The sequence below is a fragment of the Ascaphus truei genome, chromosome 10 (genome assembly GCF_040206685.1).
Source record: "Ascaphus truei isolate aAscTru1 chromosome 10, aAscTru1.hap1, whole genome shotgun sequence".
NCBI classification, from domain to species: Eukaryota; Metazoa; Chordata; class Amphibia; order Anura; family Ascaphidae; genus Ascaphus; species Ascaphus truei.
This window is the reverse complement of record NC_134492.1, coordinates 38,902,838-38,922,478: the sequence shown is the minus strand read 5'-3', so window position 1 is coordinate 38,922,478 and position 19,641 is coordinate 38,902,838. Positions and strand designations below refer to the sequence as shown.

General features: G+C 44.6%; 1 protein-coding gene across 2 annotated transcripts in view; it reads left to right on the top strand.

Moving 5' to 3' along the window:
• The window catches only part of KLHL20 (kelch like family member 20), a 39,607-nt gene extending 20,896 nt beyond the window's left edge, over window positions 1-18,711 (top strand). For both annotated transcript variants that reach the window (XM_075616691.1, XM_075616692.1), the window contains exons 6-11: window positions 5,383-5,566; window positions 5,793-5,936; window positions 6,833-6,966; window positions 7,865-8,073; window positions 9,749-9,855; window positions 10,590-18,711. In XM_075616691.1, the coding sequence (XP_075472806.1) occupies window positions 5,383-5,566; window positions 5,793-5,936; window positions 6,833-6,966; window positions 7,865-8,073; window positions 9,749-9,855; window positions 10,590-10,674 (863 nt within the window). In that variant the 3' untranslated portion in view covers window positions 10,675-18,711. The remainder of the gene's footprint in view (window positions 1-5,382; window positions 5,567-5,792; window positions 5,937-6,832; window positions 6,967-7,864; window positions 8,074-9,748; window positions 9,856-10,589) is intronic.
• The last annotated feature ends 930 nt before the right edge of the window (window positions 18,712-19,641 follow it).

The following is a 19,641-nucleotide window of genomic DNA, read 5'->3' as shown; positions in this document are numbered from 1 at the left end:
TCCGATGCTAAGAAACGGCTAAAAAGTTAGAAAGATTTTGAATCTGTACGGAATACACCAAATCTTTTGTAATCAATAAAGCAGTCGATGAATACTGACCAGTTATGGGAACCGATGGAAGTCTTCCTCCTACACTGCAGAGCAAGCCATTGATGTGCTACTGCCATGGAAGCAATTGAAATGACTTATTACTAGTCCAGGTGGACCTACAATTACCCACCCAGGCTACACAAACATGGCTTCCTTGTGCAAAGCCAGGTTGCTAAAAATAATAATGTTCTCTTGTATAGCACGGACAATGTTCACATCATATATTTTGCAGGCACGAGTCCCTGCCCCGTAGAGCTAGATATATATTTCTTTGGTGCCTGTGGCCCAAGGTTGCAAAGAGCTGACACCGGGATTTGAACAGAGCTCCCCTGCTTCAAATTCTGTCATTGTCTGAGAACAATGTCTTTACTCACTGAGCCAACGTATTAAATATTTCACCAGGAAGTAATACATTGAGTGTTACCTTCAGCCCAGGTGTACTGGATGTACCACCTGTAGTGGCCTCAATACAGGCATGGATTTTAAACACCTACACATGGGTCGCCACATTAAGATTAAGCATTGCTTAACCTGCACCAGTGATCACGTTCTCTACATCATCTTTTGTAAAACAGACTGCAAATATGGAGGATGGCAGAACAATTTGTTTTGCCTACAGAGGCGGTACCACTATACATTTCTTTATGATGGGACAGCAGCTGCTTTTTTTTTTCCAGAAGCATGATTGATCACGCACCAACTCCCCGCCATGGATTTAATATGGTCTGACGGTTTACAACAGATACAACAAGGGCAGTGTAACAAGGACTTGACCCTGACTTAATGCAGAAGTTTTTCTTAGCGAGTGCACATCCAGTAGTACTGATGAGAAAGAATGTGTGACCAGTACTGCTGATGTATCAGAATCTACCAAAGTAAAGAAAAAGAATCGAGGTTCTCCACTTACCATGGAAGAGTCAGACACGTCCGCAGATCCAGCAGCGAAAAAGGGGGGCCGAGATGCCCTGCAGCTTAGAGCAAATGAAGGACTCGTCCCGTGGATGACAGAATATCCAGAGGGCCCAAGGCAGAAGTCGTGTACCCCAAAGAAGTGTCTGTCTGATGCTGACAGTGAGAAACCCTTAAACTATACCAGCGGAGCCGGAACAAGTGACGATCACTTGACCAGCCCTGAAGATGCCAGGCATAACTTTGATCTCCTCCTGTGAACGATTTGAAACGGGAGATAGAAGCTAACGCCAAGCTACAGAGTGATCTGTTCTGGGACGGTGATGAACACGGAACGTCACTTGCGTAGTGACTTAGAAGACCTGACGACTGAGCTGAAGGCGGTGAACACTATTGTCTCCATGGTCAAGAAACAGACCCGCTCGGATGAAGTTATTGCTGACTTGCAGCAGAAACAGGATGAGGCTCAAATAAGGCCTCCGTCTCAGTCCAAGCACTACACTAGCTCAGGAGTCTCTATGCAGAGCTCTGAGGCTCTCGAAAGGTGGTTGACCGCCTCAGTATGGAGCTCGAAGTCTCTTGGACAGAGAGTTTCACAGCCTAGGTACCGAGCGGGAGATCTTCCAGAAAGAGGTCCATACATGCAATATAGAGCTGGATGTTTCTCACCAGGAGGTCAACAATATCCACACAGAGTTGGACATATCACAGAAGGAGGTTCATACTCTCTGTATAGAGCTGGATGCCTCATACCAGGGGAACAGCAGTCTTCGCACAGAACTGGAAATCTCTAAAAAGACATTTCACAGTCTCGCCGACGAGCTGGACGTCTCAAGAAGATGTCCGCAGGCTTAGTATGCATCTTAAAGTCTCACAGAAGAAGCTTCACACCCTCAATCTAGAGATAGACGTCTCACAACAGGAGACCATGAGTCTCAACTTAGAAGTGCGTAAATGGAACGAGGACTATGAGGAGGCCCTGACTATCATAGAGATTGTAAAATGAGAAGATACAAATCTGAGAGAGAAATTCTGATTTGACCAACCACGTCGGTGAAAGGAATGAAAAGCTGCACGAGCTAGAAAAAACTATGAAACTATTTGAACACAAACAACAGGCCTGGGACATAGTAAAGACTTTGGTGCTGTTGCTTGCTGCCGCTCTCTCTACCAGGAGCTTTTTGCTGTCCTGGCAGAGGAGACAGCAAGCGCGCTTGGGAGGCGGGTATCACTGTGTGTGTGTGTGTGTCAGTTGGTAGCTGTCAGTGTCAGTGTGTGTGTGTGTGTTATATAATATTTTAAAAATTAAAAAAAAAAAGACGTGAGAATAAATTATTTATTAACATTGTGCAACTTTGATAAATATATTCACACACATACACATATACATACATACACATATACACACACATATATACACACACATACACATACATACATCACATATATACACACACACACACCTCTGTGCTGCCTCTGTCTGGTCTGGTCTGGTGGCTCTGTAGTTAAAATGCCGGGCCGGCTGCAGCCCCATTGGATGGGAGCGGCTCCTCCGCTTCCCCGAGGAGCAAATTTCAAACTTGCCTGTCTCGGAAGTTTCTCAGCCTCCGCACGCATCAGCACGCATGCGGAGGGAGAAACTATAGCCGCGCTGATTACAGATGCAGGGGCTTTGTGCATCTGTTCAGCCCGCCTCAGCGACGCTGATTTCACTATGTCCCAGGCCTTAGAAGCACTGGAGCAACACACAAGCAGAGCAAATGCTGCAGAGCAATCTGCAAGGTCTGCGTACACACCTGCAGGCTGCTGGTAACGAAGTACAAGTGCTGCAGGAACGTCCGAGTATCCAGTTTGTCCTTGCCGAGCAGCATGAGGAACTGAAGTTTACCCTGAGCATCACCATGGCTTCACTGGAGGCCGAGCTTAGAAGCCAGGTGACTCATTACATGAGAGAGAGCACGAGAAGGTCCAGAAACTGATGCAAGCAGCTACGACCCTGGTGAAGACATCCATAGAGCTCCAAAATATAATGAAGGATGCATTGATGCACACTCCGAGCAAGCTCAAGAAACAAAATTCTCTCGCTGATGTGCTCAACTTGTTGAAAGGGAGAAAAGAAGTCGAATAATTCAGAAATGCTACAAAGCTCTTGTACAAACAAGGTTGGAGAGAGAAATGTATCTGCGCTTATCGTACAGGCCGCCTAAAGAGGAACAAAAACTTGTCAGCTGGGTTGCCAGAATAAAGCCGCCTACCTTCTCCAGTCAACATGGAGACTGCAACGACAGAGAGAATTCTCAACATTTGAAGCAATGTGTCATTTTACTCCAGTCAAATATGAGGAAATGTCTGCAGCAAAGATGCTACAAAGAAATGAAGGAAGCTGCTTGTGTGATTCAATCCAGATATAGGTCCTACGTCACAACCAAGCAAGCTGTGCGTTGCTATAAGCGCACACGCAATGTCGTCAGTGCTGCAATCGGCTTTCCACACAATTCAGGAAAGAAGAACCGAAGTACGACTAAGAAGCGCAATACAAATCCTGTCATGCTACCGTGCCCGCATGGCCCAATCCAGATTACTCACGATGAAAATAACCGCCATAAGGATTCAGTCTTTGGCTACAATGAGGCAGAACTGTATCGGTGATCACGCTCCTAAAGGTACAACATTAATTGTCTACTCGGGGAAAAAAGACACACAACTACAGGTTTGCCAGCTACAAAAAAAAAAAAGGACACGGGTAACGGTTAGGTGTGAGAAGTACAACCAAACTGATGTACTGGAATTTAAATATCCTTAACCATACGTAAATGACCTATCTACTGATGAGGGGTCGTGCTTGTTGCGGATGGGCCCGTGATGAATGAGAAAGCTGTAGACCGGGGTCCCCTGGTACTGAAGAAGCTTCAAAACGGTGCTACTATAGCAGAGAGACCCCGCCAGACATAACTTGGGATTTCCCCACACATTGAAAAATCGGTCAGCGTAAAAGAGGTAATACGTCAAGACAAGAAGTCTGCCGACAACCAAACTGAGATGCCACGGGGGCCAATCATAATGGATAAAAACTCTGCCCAGGTTGAACCACCCGTGATCATGGATACTAAACCCGATATAGGTGGTCACCCTAAACTCAGGGAAGAAAAGATCGCTCGACGCATGGGAAAACTTGTGACGAAGCGGTCAGAACAAAGTCTGTAAAAAGTCCTCCTCGAGCGACTGAAGATTGCTGATTTCAAGCATCTTCTTGGAGACATTAGTAGCCTGCAGAAAGGGCTCCAATCAGTGTGACTGAGGGTTATCTTCCTCCATCCATTCTCATTCGAGCCGCAGGTATATCTCGAGTGGGAGTGGAAGGATGGGCTTCAGCCGTGGCTAGCCTGAGCTACCCACAAATGGGAAGTATGCAACAGTGACTTAACCCTGTCTAAATGAGGCTTCAATAGAAAGCCTCTAGTGGTCGGAGGAATCCAGCAGGGAGCTGGTTAATTGCAGCTAAAGACAATTAACCAGTGTCCATCTGGTTAATCAGACCTGTAGAAAAGCCTCCTGCTGGAAACTGCTTGGAGAGACACCGGAGCACAGTCACAACTGTGCTGCCAAAGGAGATGGTCTTGAGCACAAAGCTGTGCTGATATCAAGACACCAGGAACCAGACCCCCTATTCCTGGGCACGGAGGACCCAGGAACCTGCCAGAGGCTGGCCCCTCAACGGACACCAACCAGACCCCAAGATTGCCACAAAGGGCCCCTGCTTACAGGTACCTCTTGGAGCTTTGGAGGTTATAGGTTGGAAAGGGGCGTATTCTCCCAGTCCTGCAGATTAGGGACTGTGGAAGTGAGCTAGCCCTTACAAAGAGATAGGCTGTTTTATTTATTTTGTGTTTTCTGCATTGTTTAGTGATTGGCTGAATAAAGCCATGGTTTCATTTCCCCCAAATCTGTGTCCCTGGTTGTACCTCTGCACATGTCTCTTACAGGCAGGCTTGGGCCAAGTGCGTGTTTTTTTCCCCCCCTTTTTCTTCCATTATACTTCTGTCCTTATTTGGTATGTTGTCCATGTTTTGTTAATGATATTCTGTTCCTGATTGTACCACGCTGTGTACAATATTGGCGCTTCATAAATAAACGATAATTCTATCTAATCTCCATAATTACACATTAGGGTCATGCCACCTCTGTGCCCACGGTCACCTTAGTGTAGCGAAGTGAGAATCCCATCGACCTTCTTTGGACTTTCTCTTGAAAGTAAATGTTGTCTGGTTAATGGTGTTACAACCATTGCCTGAGGCGTTAACAGTTGTAGGATGGACGGATGCAGACAAAAGGACCATTGTCATTCGTACTGTATACATAGTATATTCTCTCTTTCCTGTTCAGTGGGTGGCTGGTGTAGTGGAGATGCCATTTCCAGCGTGGAGCGGTATGACCCTCAGACCAACGAGTGGAGGATGGTGGCTTCAATGAGCAAACGGCGCTGTGGGGTTGGAGTTAGTGTCTTAGATGATCTTCTCTATGCTGTCGGTGGCCATGACGGATCCTCTTACCTCAACAGTGTAGAAAGGCAAGTCTGACGGCGACCTGTTTCTCTCCAACTCGTACAACTTCCCTCATCTGCTCTATGTACAATGACTTTGCTATAAAAAACGTTAAGACTACTGCTTGAGAAAGCTGCCCAAAATATGTCCCCCCCATTATATGTATATTATTGTGTGTATCTATGTATCTTTTGCTTGTTTCTCCCAGCTCTGTGTATCAATGAGTGAAAAGGTTTCTGTGATCTCCGACAGATATGACCCAAAGACCAATCAGTGGAGCAGTGATGTGGCTCCCACCAGCACTTGCCGGACAAGCGTTGGTGTTGCTGTTCTTGGGGGGTATCTCTACGCTGTGGGGGGCCAGGACGGGGTCTCCTGCCTCAACATTGTGGAGAGGTATAGTGTTTGATCTCATGAGCACTCTTGAGTGCCGTAATAATTAATTTCTGTTCCACAATAAGCCTCAGGATTATCTGATGGAAAAACTAACTTATAAACTGCTTGATTATGTCTACCATTTCTAAATCTTGCAGAAGGGACACTTCTAGTAATATAGAGTTTATTTAGTGTAGTACCCTCTATAAATAGTAATACTCGGGGTACTGTGATATAGCACTGCTATTTTAAACGATGCTTTAGACCAAGTACAGTCTGACCCAATGAGTCTGCAGTCTAATTTTAGTATCTTTTGGAGGTACTCCAAAATAAAGGGTCATATTTACTAAGCTGTCTTCTGCCATAAGACCCGTTCCGGCGGTGGAAGGCATCTTACAGTCCATTCAAGTCAATGGGCTGTGAGGCGTCTCCTGGTAAAAACGACTCAGTAAGTATGCACTGTATGAAAAATGGGGGCCTTTCCCCTTATTGCAGATACGTTTAATGCTGCTCTGACTGCAGATATAATCTAAAGGCGCCTCGGCCAGGAAGAGGGTTACCGTAAGGGAGGCTTCTCTTCTACCTCTGGTATTAATCCTTCTGTGATCCATACATTGTTGGCCCTTTTGCCAGTAGAGGCATTACGTTCCACTTTGGAGGAATGGTTCTATGATACGGAGGTGTGCAAAAACCGGATCAGTTTAGCGTTGGGTTTGAGGAAACCAGTTACACAATAATCCATCTCTCTGAGTCCTCTCTCTCTCTGAAAACACTTTAAAAAAAAAATGAAGAAACTCTGTTTGCCCTATTTTTAAGAAACCGACATCGGTAGTTAACCCATCTTTGCCATTAGTTCACTTGAATGCCCTTCAGTTTGCAGTGTGAGAAGAGTTTAACTGCTGTTCTCCATCTGCTAGATACGACCCAAAGGAGAATAAGTGGACGCGTGTTGCCTCTATGAGTACTCGGAGGCTCGGTGTGGCTGTTGCGGTGCTAGGCGGGTTCCTGTATGCTGTCGGAGGGTCTGACGGCACGTCTCCTCTCAATACCGGTTAGTGACACATCCACGAAGTAAAGTTCTCCCATCGTTTTTACTTTGCTTCATCCAGTTTAATTTCCTTCCAGGATGCCTGTAGCTTACCAAGTGGCCATTGAATAGCAGTGGCGTTTCTGAGACCTAATAAGTCTGTGCGAGTTAAATCAATATTATTGGTTCCAACAAAGTACGCAGTCTCTCACAACTTAAAATACTGGTTTTAAGTATAATCATTGTGCCCGACCTACACATCTGAGGCATTCAGTTTTGAAAAACCAATGCTTTTTACTTTTAATAGACTGACCAGATTCAAGAGAGTCACCAGTAACCTCCCAGAACAGGTTGACACCAAAAAAAAGAGACCCCCCCACCTACCAGATAAGAGACCCAAGGATATGTCTAATAGTGTGTACACCAGGTTGTTGCAATAAATCAAAAGTGCTTGTAGAATGGAAGTGAATAAAAAGTAACATGTGAGCAATTAAAAGAATGCAACTTAAAATGGAGGGGGGGCGAGAGTAGGCTAAATGATCTGATAAGGTAGTCAAATCACACTATTCCCAGTATCAAGGTAAATAAGAGGTGAATTAAGTGCTGCAGAATGCAGTAGATGGGTCTGATAGTCCTACTAACACTTAAAGTCCATAAGATCTGTAAAGGAAATAATACCACTCGGTATCCAGGTGCTGTAGCCCATACTGGTAATTCCCAAACCTGGGACAAACAAACTGAAATTAGCTAATGCAGATCAGCTCTATAATGCGTAGTATTGCTTAAGTGCAAAGTTACTAGCTACTGAAGACCATTGGAATGATAGATTATATAGTAGGATTAACAGCCATAAAAAGTGGAGAGGCTACTAGATCGTGTGTGTCTGTCTTCAATATCTTTGTTTCTTTTTCTCTCCCCTCAGTGGAGCGGTACAATCCCCAGGAGAATCGCTGGCACACCATTGCTCCTATGGGCACACGCCGTAAGCACCTTGGCTGTGCCTTGTATCAAGATATGATCTATGCCGTGGGTGGTCGAGACGATACTACAGAGCTCAGCAGTGCTGAGCGGTACAACCCCAGAACTAACCAGTGGTCACCAGTTGTAGCTATGACCTCCCGGCGGAGCGGGGTAAGGGGTGACCACAAACCATACTCAACTGGTTTCCAATCTTCTTTTTTTTTTTTTTTTAATTGAGAAACTTTTATACTTATATTGTGGAATTCTGCGGAACCCCAACCCTCTCTAATAGCGCATCTGAGATCAGATGCATTGTAAGGAACCCCAACCCTCTCTAATAGCGCATCTGAGATCAGATGCATTGTAAGGAACGCCAACCCTCTCTAATAGCGCATCTGAGATCAGATGCATTGTAAGGAGCCCCAACCCTCTCTAATAGCGCGTCTGAGATCAGATACATTGTAAATTCTTCTGTGTTTGGTACAATTTTTAAATGACCTGAAAATTGCAGGGAATCCTGGTTGAAAAACACATCCATATTCCCTAGCACAGGGATGGTGAAACTTTTTAGGGCCAAGTGCCAAAACGCATTAAAAAACCAATGGGAAACATTTTCAAATGCCCAAAACTTATGTGGTGTGTGTGTGTGTGTGTGTGTGTGTGTGTGTGTGTGTGTGTATGTATATATCCTAATTTTATGTATGTAAAATACACACAATATGCCCCCACAATATATCTTCCCCCCCCCCCTCTCCCAAATACACCCCCATCCATCCACACACATCCCCTTACCTTGGTGGTGGTCGCAGGCCTCTTGTGCCTTTCCAGACGTGGCCCAGCCTTCCTCCCCTACCTTTCCTACTCCCTGCCTCTCAGCGTGTCTCCCCAACAACAAGCCGGCTCCGGTCCATGATGTAGGATGCCCTAATATGGGCATATCCATATTGGGGCATCCTACATCACTGACTGAGATGACTCTGTTGGGGGAGAGACGCGGAGGGGCAGCATGCCAAACAATTTCCCGTGGTGTGCCCTAGCAGATGTAACCAATGGATGGGCATAAATACTTCTGCACCCAGGCACATTGACCTAGCATATAAACATGTGTTCAATTACATTGCTAAAGCAAAACACATATTTTGTTCCTATACAGTGGTACAGAGAACAACCTGTATAAGAAAGTAATTGATTTTGCTATTTTTAGACTCTGCTTGCACATCAATCCAGTTGTAAGACATTCACATTTGAGGGTTGCACATAGTGACCAAGGATACCAAAAGCTTAACTTCTCTGTCCCAACCACCTCTAGTGCAAGAGGATAATGCTATAGATTGCAAGAACGTTCTTGGAAGACCAAGTCTGGATACATTCCAAACTTTTTGTTTTATGCAGAACGGTCTTGGAATACAAACAGTGTAACACACGCACTATAATTGTTTGCATCTTAAAATACTGTTATCTGTTTGAGCACGATCGTTGGGGTAGAGTTGCCCAACTTGTATTCTACTGAAGAACCATCAAGCGGCCTACTTTTTGTAATGAATTAACCAGAATCAGAAAACTAGATGGACCAGCGTTTCACTTGGGAGTTGATTTACAGCACATCTTTAGCCCAGATCCACAAAAGAGTGCTAAGCTTTAGCAAACCGGTTCATATGAATGGGATCGGGACCTTTGTAGTAATCTATTTTCCCATTGCAATGAAGGGGGGAGGCTGAAGGCGAACACCATCACAGGTTGAAATGCAGACAGCAGGGGTCTTCACACCTGTCCTTGTACTGTAGGATGACCCTATAATAAGAACCAGACGTGTGCTTTTACTAACAGAGTATTGTGCGTGCCTTAGGTTGGCCTTGCTGTAGTGAACGGACAGTTGATGGCTGTAGGAGGCTTTGATGGAACAACATACTTAAAGACGATAGAAGTTTTTGACCCTGATGCGAATACCTGGAGGTAAGTGTGTCAGTCTCTTGGTACCAGAGTGGGAGCAGCATTCTTCCCTCCCAGCCCTCACTAACTTCAGAACATTGGAAGGCAGCAAAATTGTATAAGTAACGGAGTGTCATGAAAAACATTTGGGGGTGATGCTGGTTTTGCTTAAGGAAATTATTAGATGCTATGCTCTATCAATGTATACAGCCAGGGATAAAAAAAAAAAGCCTCCATTAAACTCCAGGTCAAAAGTGTGACGGGATCTAGTCCATTGGAAAGATCTGAAAGATTGATTGTCCTGGATCATATTATTAGACTGACCAAAAGTTAGTTGGAATTGATTTCTCTGCGTGCAAAAGAACGGTTTGTTCTGTAGCAGCAGAAGCCATGTTTATTAGTAATGCATCTCTGTGTACTCTAGCCTTATTGTGTAATGAACATAAATGAAAGATGTCTGTCTTCTGAGAATGATATAAGGAAATTGCAACAATTATAGATTACATTTCATTTTGAGCTTCTATTTTTAAAAAGGTGTAGTGTATTCTGCGTTGTTTTTACATTAAGGTGGGTGGCGATAGGGCATTACAAGAGTTGGGTTTTATCAAATAATCAACACCGAACTGGCTACCAACACACAACCCCCTCTTTGGCAATTTGGTGTTTTATGTGATGGTAATCAGAGTCCTACAATCCTTAATGACTAACAATTTATAGACCAAGATATGCAACACCTTTTTTTGCTTCCTTCTGTACAGGTTGTATGGCGGCATGAACTACCGGCGACTGGGAGGGGGAGTTGGAGTTATAAAAATGACGCACTGCGAATCGCACATCTGGTAAACTCTGCAAGAGGGGGGAAAAAAAACTAGCCAAGCCTGAACATTGCCAGAGACCTCAAGCTCCATGGGGAAGCAACCATAAAACAACACACCTACTCTGCTCGTACACCAACGAGTCACCAAGAAAAGAGTTACAATTGCAAATCATTTTCTGCTTTTTTTTTTTTTTCATTATTATTATTATTATCAATGAAAGTTTTTTGCCTTTCTGAAAGTGTTTTTTTTTTTTTTTTTTTTTTTTTTTAATGCAACCGCAAGTTTTAAGAAGGAAGAGAACCCCCATTGTGTTCTTGGGAATACATCGCCATTGTGTAGGATGCCGAGTTGTTCGTAGCTGGTTTGTGGTCATCGGCAGTACTGGCTTATTTGGGACTCGTTTACATCTTGATTTTAATTTTGTGTGTGTTCTGCGGCTGTGCAGGGCTGAGAATGTGAAGACTTCCTCTTTTTTTTCCCACATGGCAATTGTTCATTTTTTTTTTTTTTTTTAAATGTAGACAGCAAGTGATGGAATTTGAAGCATGGAGGCAGAAACAATATGAAGGTGAGCAATATCTCCCTATACCTGCACATGGGTGGGGATCATCCATGAAGAGGGTCTGGGAGCTGCTGACATTAGGCCAATGGATAAAGGGGCTGAGGTTCTGGCAAATGCCCAGTAATCAAGCAATAAGGCGCTTGGGAGTTGGGTCACCATTTGGTAGCATCACCCGCAGAGGTTACTCGACACCCAAGAGCTGGTTGCTCCAGCTCCGAGGGGCGTAATGGACAAGTATCTTCTACTTTCAAAGCAGAGACGCCTCTGCATACATCCAACATGAAGGTAGGTTACAGAATAATTACACGGGCGGGTAGGACAACTTTTAAAGATGCCGGCTTTTCACGAACATAAGATGCTGCAGTACATACTTTGTACAGCCAGATGCACTAGTCTCTCCTGAATGGGTTTTTTCCCCCCTTGTGCCTCTAAAGCATGCGGCTGCTTTGACTTGTAGACTTGATCTTGCCCAGACCCATGAGCAGACATCTTTTTGAAGTTTGATGCCTATATGGATGTTGAAAAGAAAATAGTATAACTTACTGTAAAAAAAACCAACTGCTGTTCCAAAAATAAAACAATGTTTGGGAGGGATGACCGAGAATTTCAGGAAATCAAAAACAATCGGTGTTGGCAATCTCCATGCGCACCAACACACAAACACTGATCTAAAGCACTGCATCTTTATTACTAAGGTAGAATGGATGGGTCCCAAATGTCCTTCATTAGAATGAGTTAAAAGTATGCGAGGAAGAAGATTGTAGTGCAATGGGAAACATCGAAGCAAGGTTACATAGTAGATGAGGTTGAAAAAAGACATACGTCCATCAAGTTCAACCTACGCTAAATTTGGACGACACGTTTTGCTATATTTGTACTTGCAGTATATTGATTCAGAGGAAGGCCAACAAACCCCCCCCCCCCCCAGTGACATATCATCTAATGAGATCTCATAAGGGGAAAAATGAATTCCTTTCTGACTCCAAATATTGGCAATCACATTACTCCCTGAATCAACATTCTTCCCATGTTTACTTATTTGGTATATTCTTGTACAACTTTCCTTTCTAAAAAGATGTCCAACCGTGTTTTTTTATTTTATTTAAGAGCTCTATTGTGTCTGCCATCACAGTCTACATGGGTAATGAATTCCACATTTTAACTGCCCTTACTGTAAAGGACCCTTTCCTTTGTTGCTGGTGAAATCTCCTTTCCTCCAGCCTTAAGGGATGCCCCCGAATTCTTTGTAATCTCCTTGGGACGAATAGTTCTTTTGAAAGCTCCCTGTACTGTCCCCGAATATATTTGTTTGCAATTATCATATCCCCTCTTAGACGCCTCTTTTCTAAAGTAAATTAGTCTAATTTAGCTAGCCTCTCCTCATAAATTAGATTGTTCACCCCCTTTATTAATTTGGTGGCTCTTATCTGCACTCTCTCTTGTTCCATAATGTATTTTCTAAGGAGTGGTGCCCAAAATTGCATTCCATATTCAAGGTGTGATCTTACTAATGCTTTTATAAAGGGGCATAATTATGTTTACTTCCTTTCCTTCTATTGCCCGTTTAATGCAAGATAAGAGCTTGGTTGCCTTTTGTAGCTACTGTATGACTTTGGGCACTATTGTTAAACTTGCTGTCTACAAGCACTCCTAAATCCTTCTCCATCAAGGATTCTCCTAATTTATCCCCATTTAATTTGCAAGTTGCCTGTTAATTCTTGTTTCCCAAATGCATAACCTTACATTTTATCTGTATTAGACCTCATCTGCCATTCACCTGCCCAAGTTTCCAGTCTCTCCAAGTCCTTGTGGAGAGAAATTACATCCTGCTCTGATTCTACTACCTAAGGCCGAGGCCCCGCTGCACGCGCCCGCACGGCTGCCTTGCTTCCCGGCGGCGCGTGCAAGTCACTGCACCGCAATCTGCGGTCTGCAGTTGACTTTTTCCGGCCAAAATGGGTCAGGGGGGACGTGGCCAAAATGGTCCGGGGGGGTGGGGTTTTATTGCAGGACAAACGCATTCACGGGGCTACTTCTCACGTCGCGTCATAAATACTCTGAGCTTTACTCAGATTAGTGTCTTTCAGCCCTATGTAGAAAGAGTCCAGCAAAGTTTCTCACAAGCTGAGTGCTGCCAGTTAGTACGAGTCCAGCATCAGTCATTTTCTATCCTTCTTGTAACTCCTCCCCTCCCTCCTCATTGGCTGACTCGTGCACCACGTGACGCGTCAGCGCTTCTGATCACCAGAAGCATGTAGCTTCGGCCGGCTGACGCATCACAGCACGCAGTCAGCCATGTCTGAAGTAGCCAGTGGGGACCTCCAGACTGGAGGTAGGGTGCTGGTGGCCCGCGCGTGCCACCGACTGCAGTGGGTCCTTAGCCTTACACAATTTAGTGTAATCAGCAAAGATGGAGACTTTACTTTCTATGCCAACCTCAAGGTCATTAATAAACAAGTTAGAAAACAGGGGTCCCGGTACCGATCCTTGAGGTACTCCACTCACAACTTTAGTCCAACCTGAAAAAGTTTCATTTATTACAACTCTGTTGAATCCAATTTGCTTTATTTTGCACATTAATCTCGTGTGGAACCATGTCAAAAGCCTTTTCAAAATCTAAGCAGATCACATCAACTGCATTACCCTGGCCTAAATTCCTACTTACCGCCTCAAAGAAAGTAATAAGGTTAGTTGGGCATGATCTATCCTCCATAAATCCATGCTGACTACTACTAATAATTTTGTTTTCCATTAGGTATTCCTGAATATTATCCCGTATTAAACCTTCAAGTAGTTTCCCCACTATTGAAGTCAGGCTTACAGGTCTGTAATTCCCCGGTTGTGATCTAGCTCCCTTTTTAAATATAGGCACCACATCTGCTTTACGCCAATCTTGTGGTACTGAGCCTGTGGAAATGGAGTCCTTGAATATTAAGTATAATGGTTTGGCTATTACTGAACTTAACTCCTTGAAGGTGATGATGTTGATGTACCAACGGATGGTAAAGTTGAAATTAATTAAATGTTATTCACCTGCCCAAGTTTCCAGTCTCTCCAAGTCCTTGTGGAGAGAAATTACATCCTGCTCTGATTCTACTACCTAAGGCCGAGGCCCCGCTGCACGCGCCCGCACGGCTGCCTTGCTTCCCGGCGGCGCGTGCAAGTCACTGCACCGCAATCTGCGGTCTGCAGTTGACTTTTTCCGGCCAAAATGGGTCAGGGGGGACGTGGCCAAAATGGTCCGGGGGGGTGGGGTTTTATTGCAGGACAAACGCATTCACGGGGCTACTTCTCACGTCGCGTCATAAATACTCTGAGCTTTACTCAGATTAGTGTCTTTCAGCCCTATGTAGAAAGAGTCCAGCAAAGTTTCTCACAAGCTGAGTGCTGCCAGTTAGTACGAGTCCAGCATCAGTCATTTTCTATCCTTCTTGTAACTCCTCCCCTCCCTCCTCATTGGCTGACTCGTGCACCACGTGACGCGTCAGCGCTTCTGATCACCAGAAGCATGTAGCTTCGGCCGGCTGACGCATCACAGCACGCAGTCAGCCATGTCTGAAGTAGCCAGTGGGGACCTCCAGACTGGAGGTAGGGTGCTGGTGGCCCGCGCGTGCCACCGACTGCAGTGGGTCCTTAGCCTTACACAATTTAGTGTAATCAGCAAAGATGGAGACTTTACTTTCTATGCCAACCTCAAGGTCATTAATAAACAAGTTAGAAAACAGGGGTCCCGGTACCGATCCTTGAGGTACTCCACTCACAACTTTAGTCCAACCTGAAAAAGTTTCATTTATTACAACTCTGTTGAATCCAATTTGCTTTATTTTGCACATTAATCTCGTGTGGAACCATGTCAAAAGCCTTTTCAAAATCTAAGCAGATCACATCAACTGCATTACCCTGGCCTAAATTCCTACTTACCGCCTCAAAGAAAGTAATAAGGTTAGTTGGGCATGATCTATCCTCCATAAATCCATGCTGACTACTACTAATAATTTTGTTTTCCATTAGGTATTCCTGAATATTATCCCGTATTAAACCTTCAAGTAGTTTCCCCACTATTGAAGTCAGGCTTACAGGTCTGTAATTCCCCGGTTGTGATCTAGCTCCCTTTTTAAATATAGGCACCACATCTGCTTTACGCCAATCTTGTGGTACTGAGCCTGTGGAAATGGAGTCCTTGAATATTAAGTATAATGGTTTGGCTATTACTGAACTTAACTCCTTGAAGGTGATGATGTTGATGTACCAACGGATGGTAAAGTTGAAATTAATTAAATGTTAAAAACCCAGAGGAGACCCTTTTTTGTTCCCGCCCCCCCCCCCCCCCCCATCCATCTGTTTTTGTGTTGTGCCTGGAGCCTGCTACACTCCTGTATGGATACTCACTCATAGAAGTGACTAAAAGATGCTCAGTCATAGAGGCACAAGTATCTGTCAGATGCAACTGCTTGAGAAATGTTACGTTTTTTTTTTTCTTCATTATACACAGGATTTAAATTATTCGGATAACCAGAGACCACATTTTAAAAGGCAGAGATTAGAAAGTTTGGGTCATACACGTGAAGAATAATTGTAGGTAATTTGTACACACAACATCCTTTTTATAACCCTTGTTTTCGATCAGATTGTATTGAGCAAGTCCATTTAGCTGAAGCCGACAAACCTTGCGGTTCCTATTGTAAAACAAAAGGCTATTAGGCTTGCCAGGTTATTAGATTTGGGTAATCTACCCCCAGGGATCAGATATATGCAACCTGGATGAGCACAGTTTAATCCTGAGTCATGTGATCTAACAATGTAAAAAAGGGTTTAACATTTAACACAACATAAATCCGGCTAGATTTGGGAGCCACCTCTGTGAGGCTGTCGTTTACAGGAACAATGAGGTACTGCTAGGCTTTTTAACAGTCATACCATTCTTTTACTATCCTAGGAAGACATGGTAACCATACTCTGCAAGTGCACCCCAATGTAAAAATGTGGGTAGATAGGAAGGAGCTGAAATACTTATCACCATAAGGTTTAAAAAAAAAAAAAAAAATATGTTCCCAGTAACCACAATTTAACCCTTATGAAGAGGTGTTTATTTGATGGAAATTATACATCACTCAAATCTTTTACTTTGGGATCCCCAAACTGTAATTCTGTTGGTTACTCCTCAAACATGAGCAAACATACCAATACACTAAGCTAGCATGTAAAGGGAATACAAGCATACCCCGCTTTAAGGACACTCACTTTAAGTACACTCGCGAGTAAGGACATATCACCCAATAGGCAAACGGCAGCTCCCGCATGCGCCTGTCAGCACATCCTGAACAGCAATACCGGCTCCCTACCTGTCCCGAAGCTGTGCGCAAGTGGGGAGACTATAGAGCCTGTTACAAATGCGTTATTTACATCAGTTATGCACGTATAGGAGGATTGCAGTACAGTACATGCATCGATAAGTGGAAAAGGGAGTGCTTCACTTTAAGTACATTTTCGCTTTACATACATGCTCTGGACCCATTGCGTACGTTAATGCGGGGTATGCCTGTGTTACATACATGCTCTGGTCCCATTGCGTACGTTAATGCGGGGTATGCCTGTATTTGGTTAGCTTCACCCAAAAAGTAGCTAGTCTTTCAATCCGCAAGGAGAAAGCGGAGCACCACTGCATGCGCCTTTCTGCTGCTAGAGTTCCCTACAATACCGGTTAATCGGGTGTGTTACGGACGCCCCCGTGTGTAACAGGAAAGGCTGTTGTAAAGAGGCTTAGTGTGCAAATAGATTTGCCAGTTGGAAACATAAACACTAAGGGCCATATGTACTAAGCAGTGTTCAGTCAGAAGACCCCTAAGATAGGTGCCAGAAGACAACGTACAACCCATTCACTTGAATGGGTCTGAAGGTGTTTTCTAGAATAGCACCACTTAGTGGACCACCATGAGTTGTGGGCCTGAAGAAATGGCTTACGGTTTGCTGCAGGTGTTTTCATCGTCGCTAATGACGACAGTGAGAAATTGTCCAGCATAATAATGGAGAATAACTACATTTACAATGACATGAAGAAAATAGTACACTGAAGAAATCTTTGTAGTGGAATGTCAAAGTGACCTTTTATGGGACTTAAACCTCACTTAACATGTTCTGCAATTAAACTGATGTTAGCAACTGAATTGCAAGCGGATATTTACATGACAATCCAATTGAGGGTAAGTTTCAAGTGGTTTATGATGTCGCATGAATCACTAGTTTTATCTCTTTTACAATACCGATCTTTGTTGTGTGCAATACCCAGATTCTTCATTAAGTGCATAGTGTACTGTGAATTATGGGATTTCTTTCCCAGTGGCCGACTAATCGATTGCAGGCAGATTGAGGTGTTGGTCATTGTCTGTATACTAAAATATTAATGGACTATACAACACTGCAGTATAGAGGATTTTAATGAGCACTTTTTCATCCCGCCGTCTTTTCTGATATTCCTGCAATCATAAGAACCCAATATCCTCTCTGCAATATGCCCTAAAAAGGCACGTTGTGACAGGTTTAATTACTAACATGCATCCCTGAGGCTTCTGGTTACAGCCAATAGTACACTGCAGGGATGTGGTTACCATCCAAGTCACCCTATTCTCCTGCAGTGCCCAGACTAGAACCCGAGAGATGGAGTTAAACTTTTCACTGCAAGGTGCCGCAGCTGCCGATGTGTTTATAAAGTCCACCATTACAATAGATCTTTAGAGGAACATTCACCATCATTATAAGATGTTTACAGAAACTCTCAGGATTTCAGAGAGCTCAAATAACGGATGCTCCCTTTAGCACAGAGATGGGTGGCCCCAACAGGTCAGGTTTTCAGGATATCAATTTTTGACTAAGCTGTCTGTGCTGACGCAGGAATATCCTAGAAACCTGGCCCTTGACGGGAGTTGCCCACCCCCGGATTAGCCTTTTAGCTGCCTTAAGGACTATCTCCTTGTTGGCAGCAAAGTGGTTAATGCAGGGGTTTCCGGATCCTACACTAGGGATCCCGATCCAAGCCATGGTTCTGGGATAACTTGAACATCCATATACATTGAGTGCTCAAGCACTTGTTTGCAGGCTCATTGGTTATCCCTAATTACAAGGTGTCTATCATAGGATACTGGTTTCAAATGCAGGCCCCGAAACCACAAACATACTTCTGAAAGAAAATCACACATCAATGTTTTTTTGAGGGGGGGTGGGGGGGGTTCCCCGGGGTGGGGGGGGTTCCCCCACTTTGATCTGGTTCAGTTCAACACTGATTTTGTACCCAGGATATTTTAATAGCCCCCCCATACGCTACTTGTAATCCAGAGATTTGGAATCCATTGCGTCAACCTCTTCAGTGCCAGCAGGGCTAATGGCCCTTTACTTTGTGTGACTGGCCTTTTCCAGATGGGCAAATAAAGAGACTATGTGCACAAAAGCAGAAAAAAACCTGTTTAGATGATTTGCACCTTTATATAAAGTGTTCTGTAAATAAAATGTTTACTGTCATTGGCTTTTTTTTTTAGCATGTGTAAATTGTATAGAATTAATGTTAGTGTAAAATAAATGTGATGCTTTTTTTTTTTTTACATTGTTTTAATTATTTTCGTAAAACTTCAGAGATCAGAAAATGGTGTGGCACAACGACGAGTCTCTATAAAACAACAGTGTATATATTTGGGTGCTAGTATGAGCCGGTCACATCATACTGGTATCTTATACTATATTAGTGAAAGCACTGTATGTTTGCCTGCCTGCATGCATGCATGCCTGCCTGGATGTCCGGTGTCCCTAGGGGAAATCTCATTGGTCCCTTGGCCCGCCCCCGCACACCTCTCATTGGCCTGAGGCGGAGTGACGGGCCAAAGGACACACAGGGACACACACACACAGGGACACACACACACAGGGACACACACACACAGGGACACACACACACACACACACAGGGGGACACACACACACACAGGGACACACACACAGTGACAGACACACACACACACACACACACACACGTGTGTAGGGGGGGTGTTACCTACATTAGCGGAGCTCACAGTGTTAGCAGCACCCGCGCGCACCTCCTCCTCTCCCCGTGTCTCCCGCGCTTTCACCCCGCCCCCCCCTCCCCCGGCGCCGCTACAGTCAGCGGGACACACACACTATTATTACCCCTTCAGCGCCCCCCCCCCACCCAGTGTCAGCGGCCGTGCGAGACCCCCCTCTATATCTCCCACCTCTCCCCCCCCCACACATATACATGCCCCCCCTCCCCGGCGCTACAACTCACCCCTCCCCGGCGGGGGAACAGCCAGTGGCCAGGCAGGCTGCCTCGCGGCGCCGAGTGCCCAAGATGGCGGCGCCCGGGACACAGCGGGGGAGCGGCCACAACACGCTGCCTCCCGCCTCAGATCCACGTGGGACCTGCCG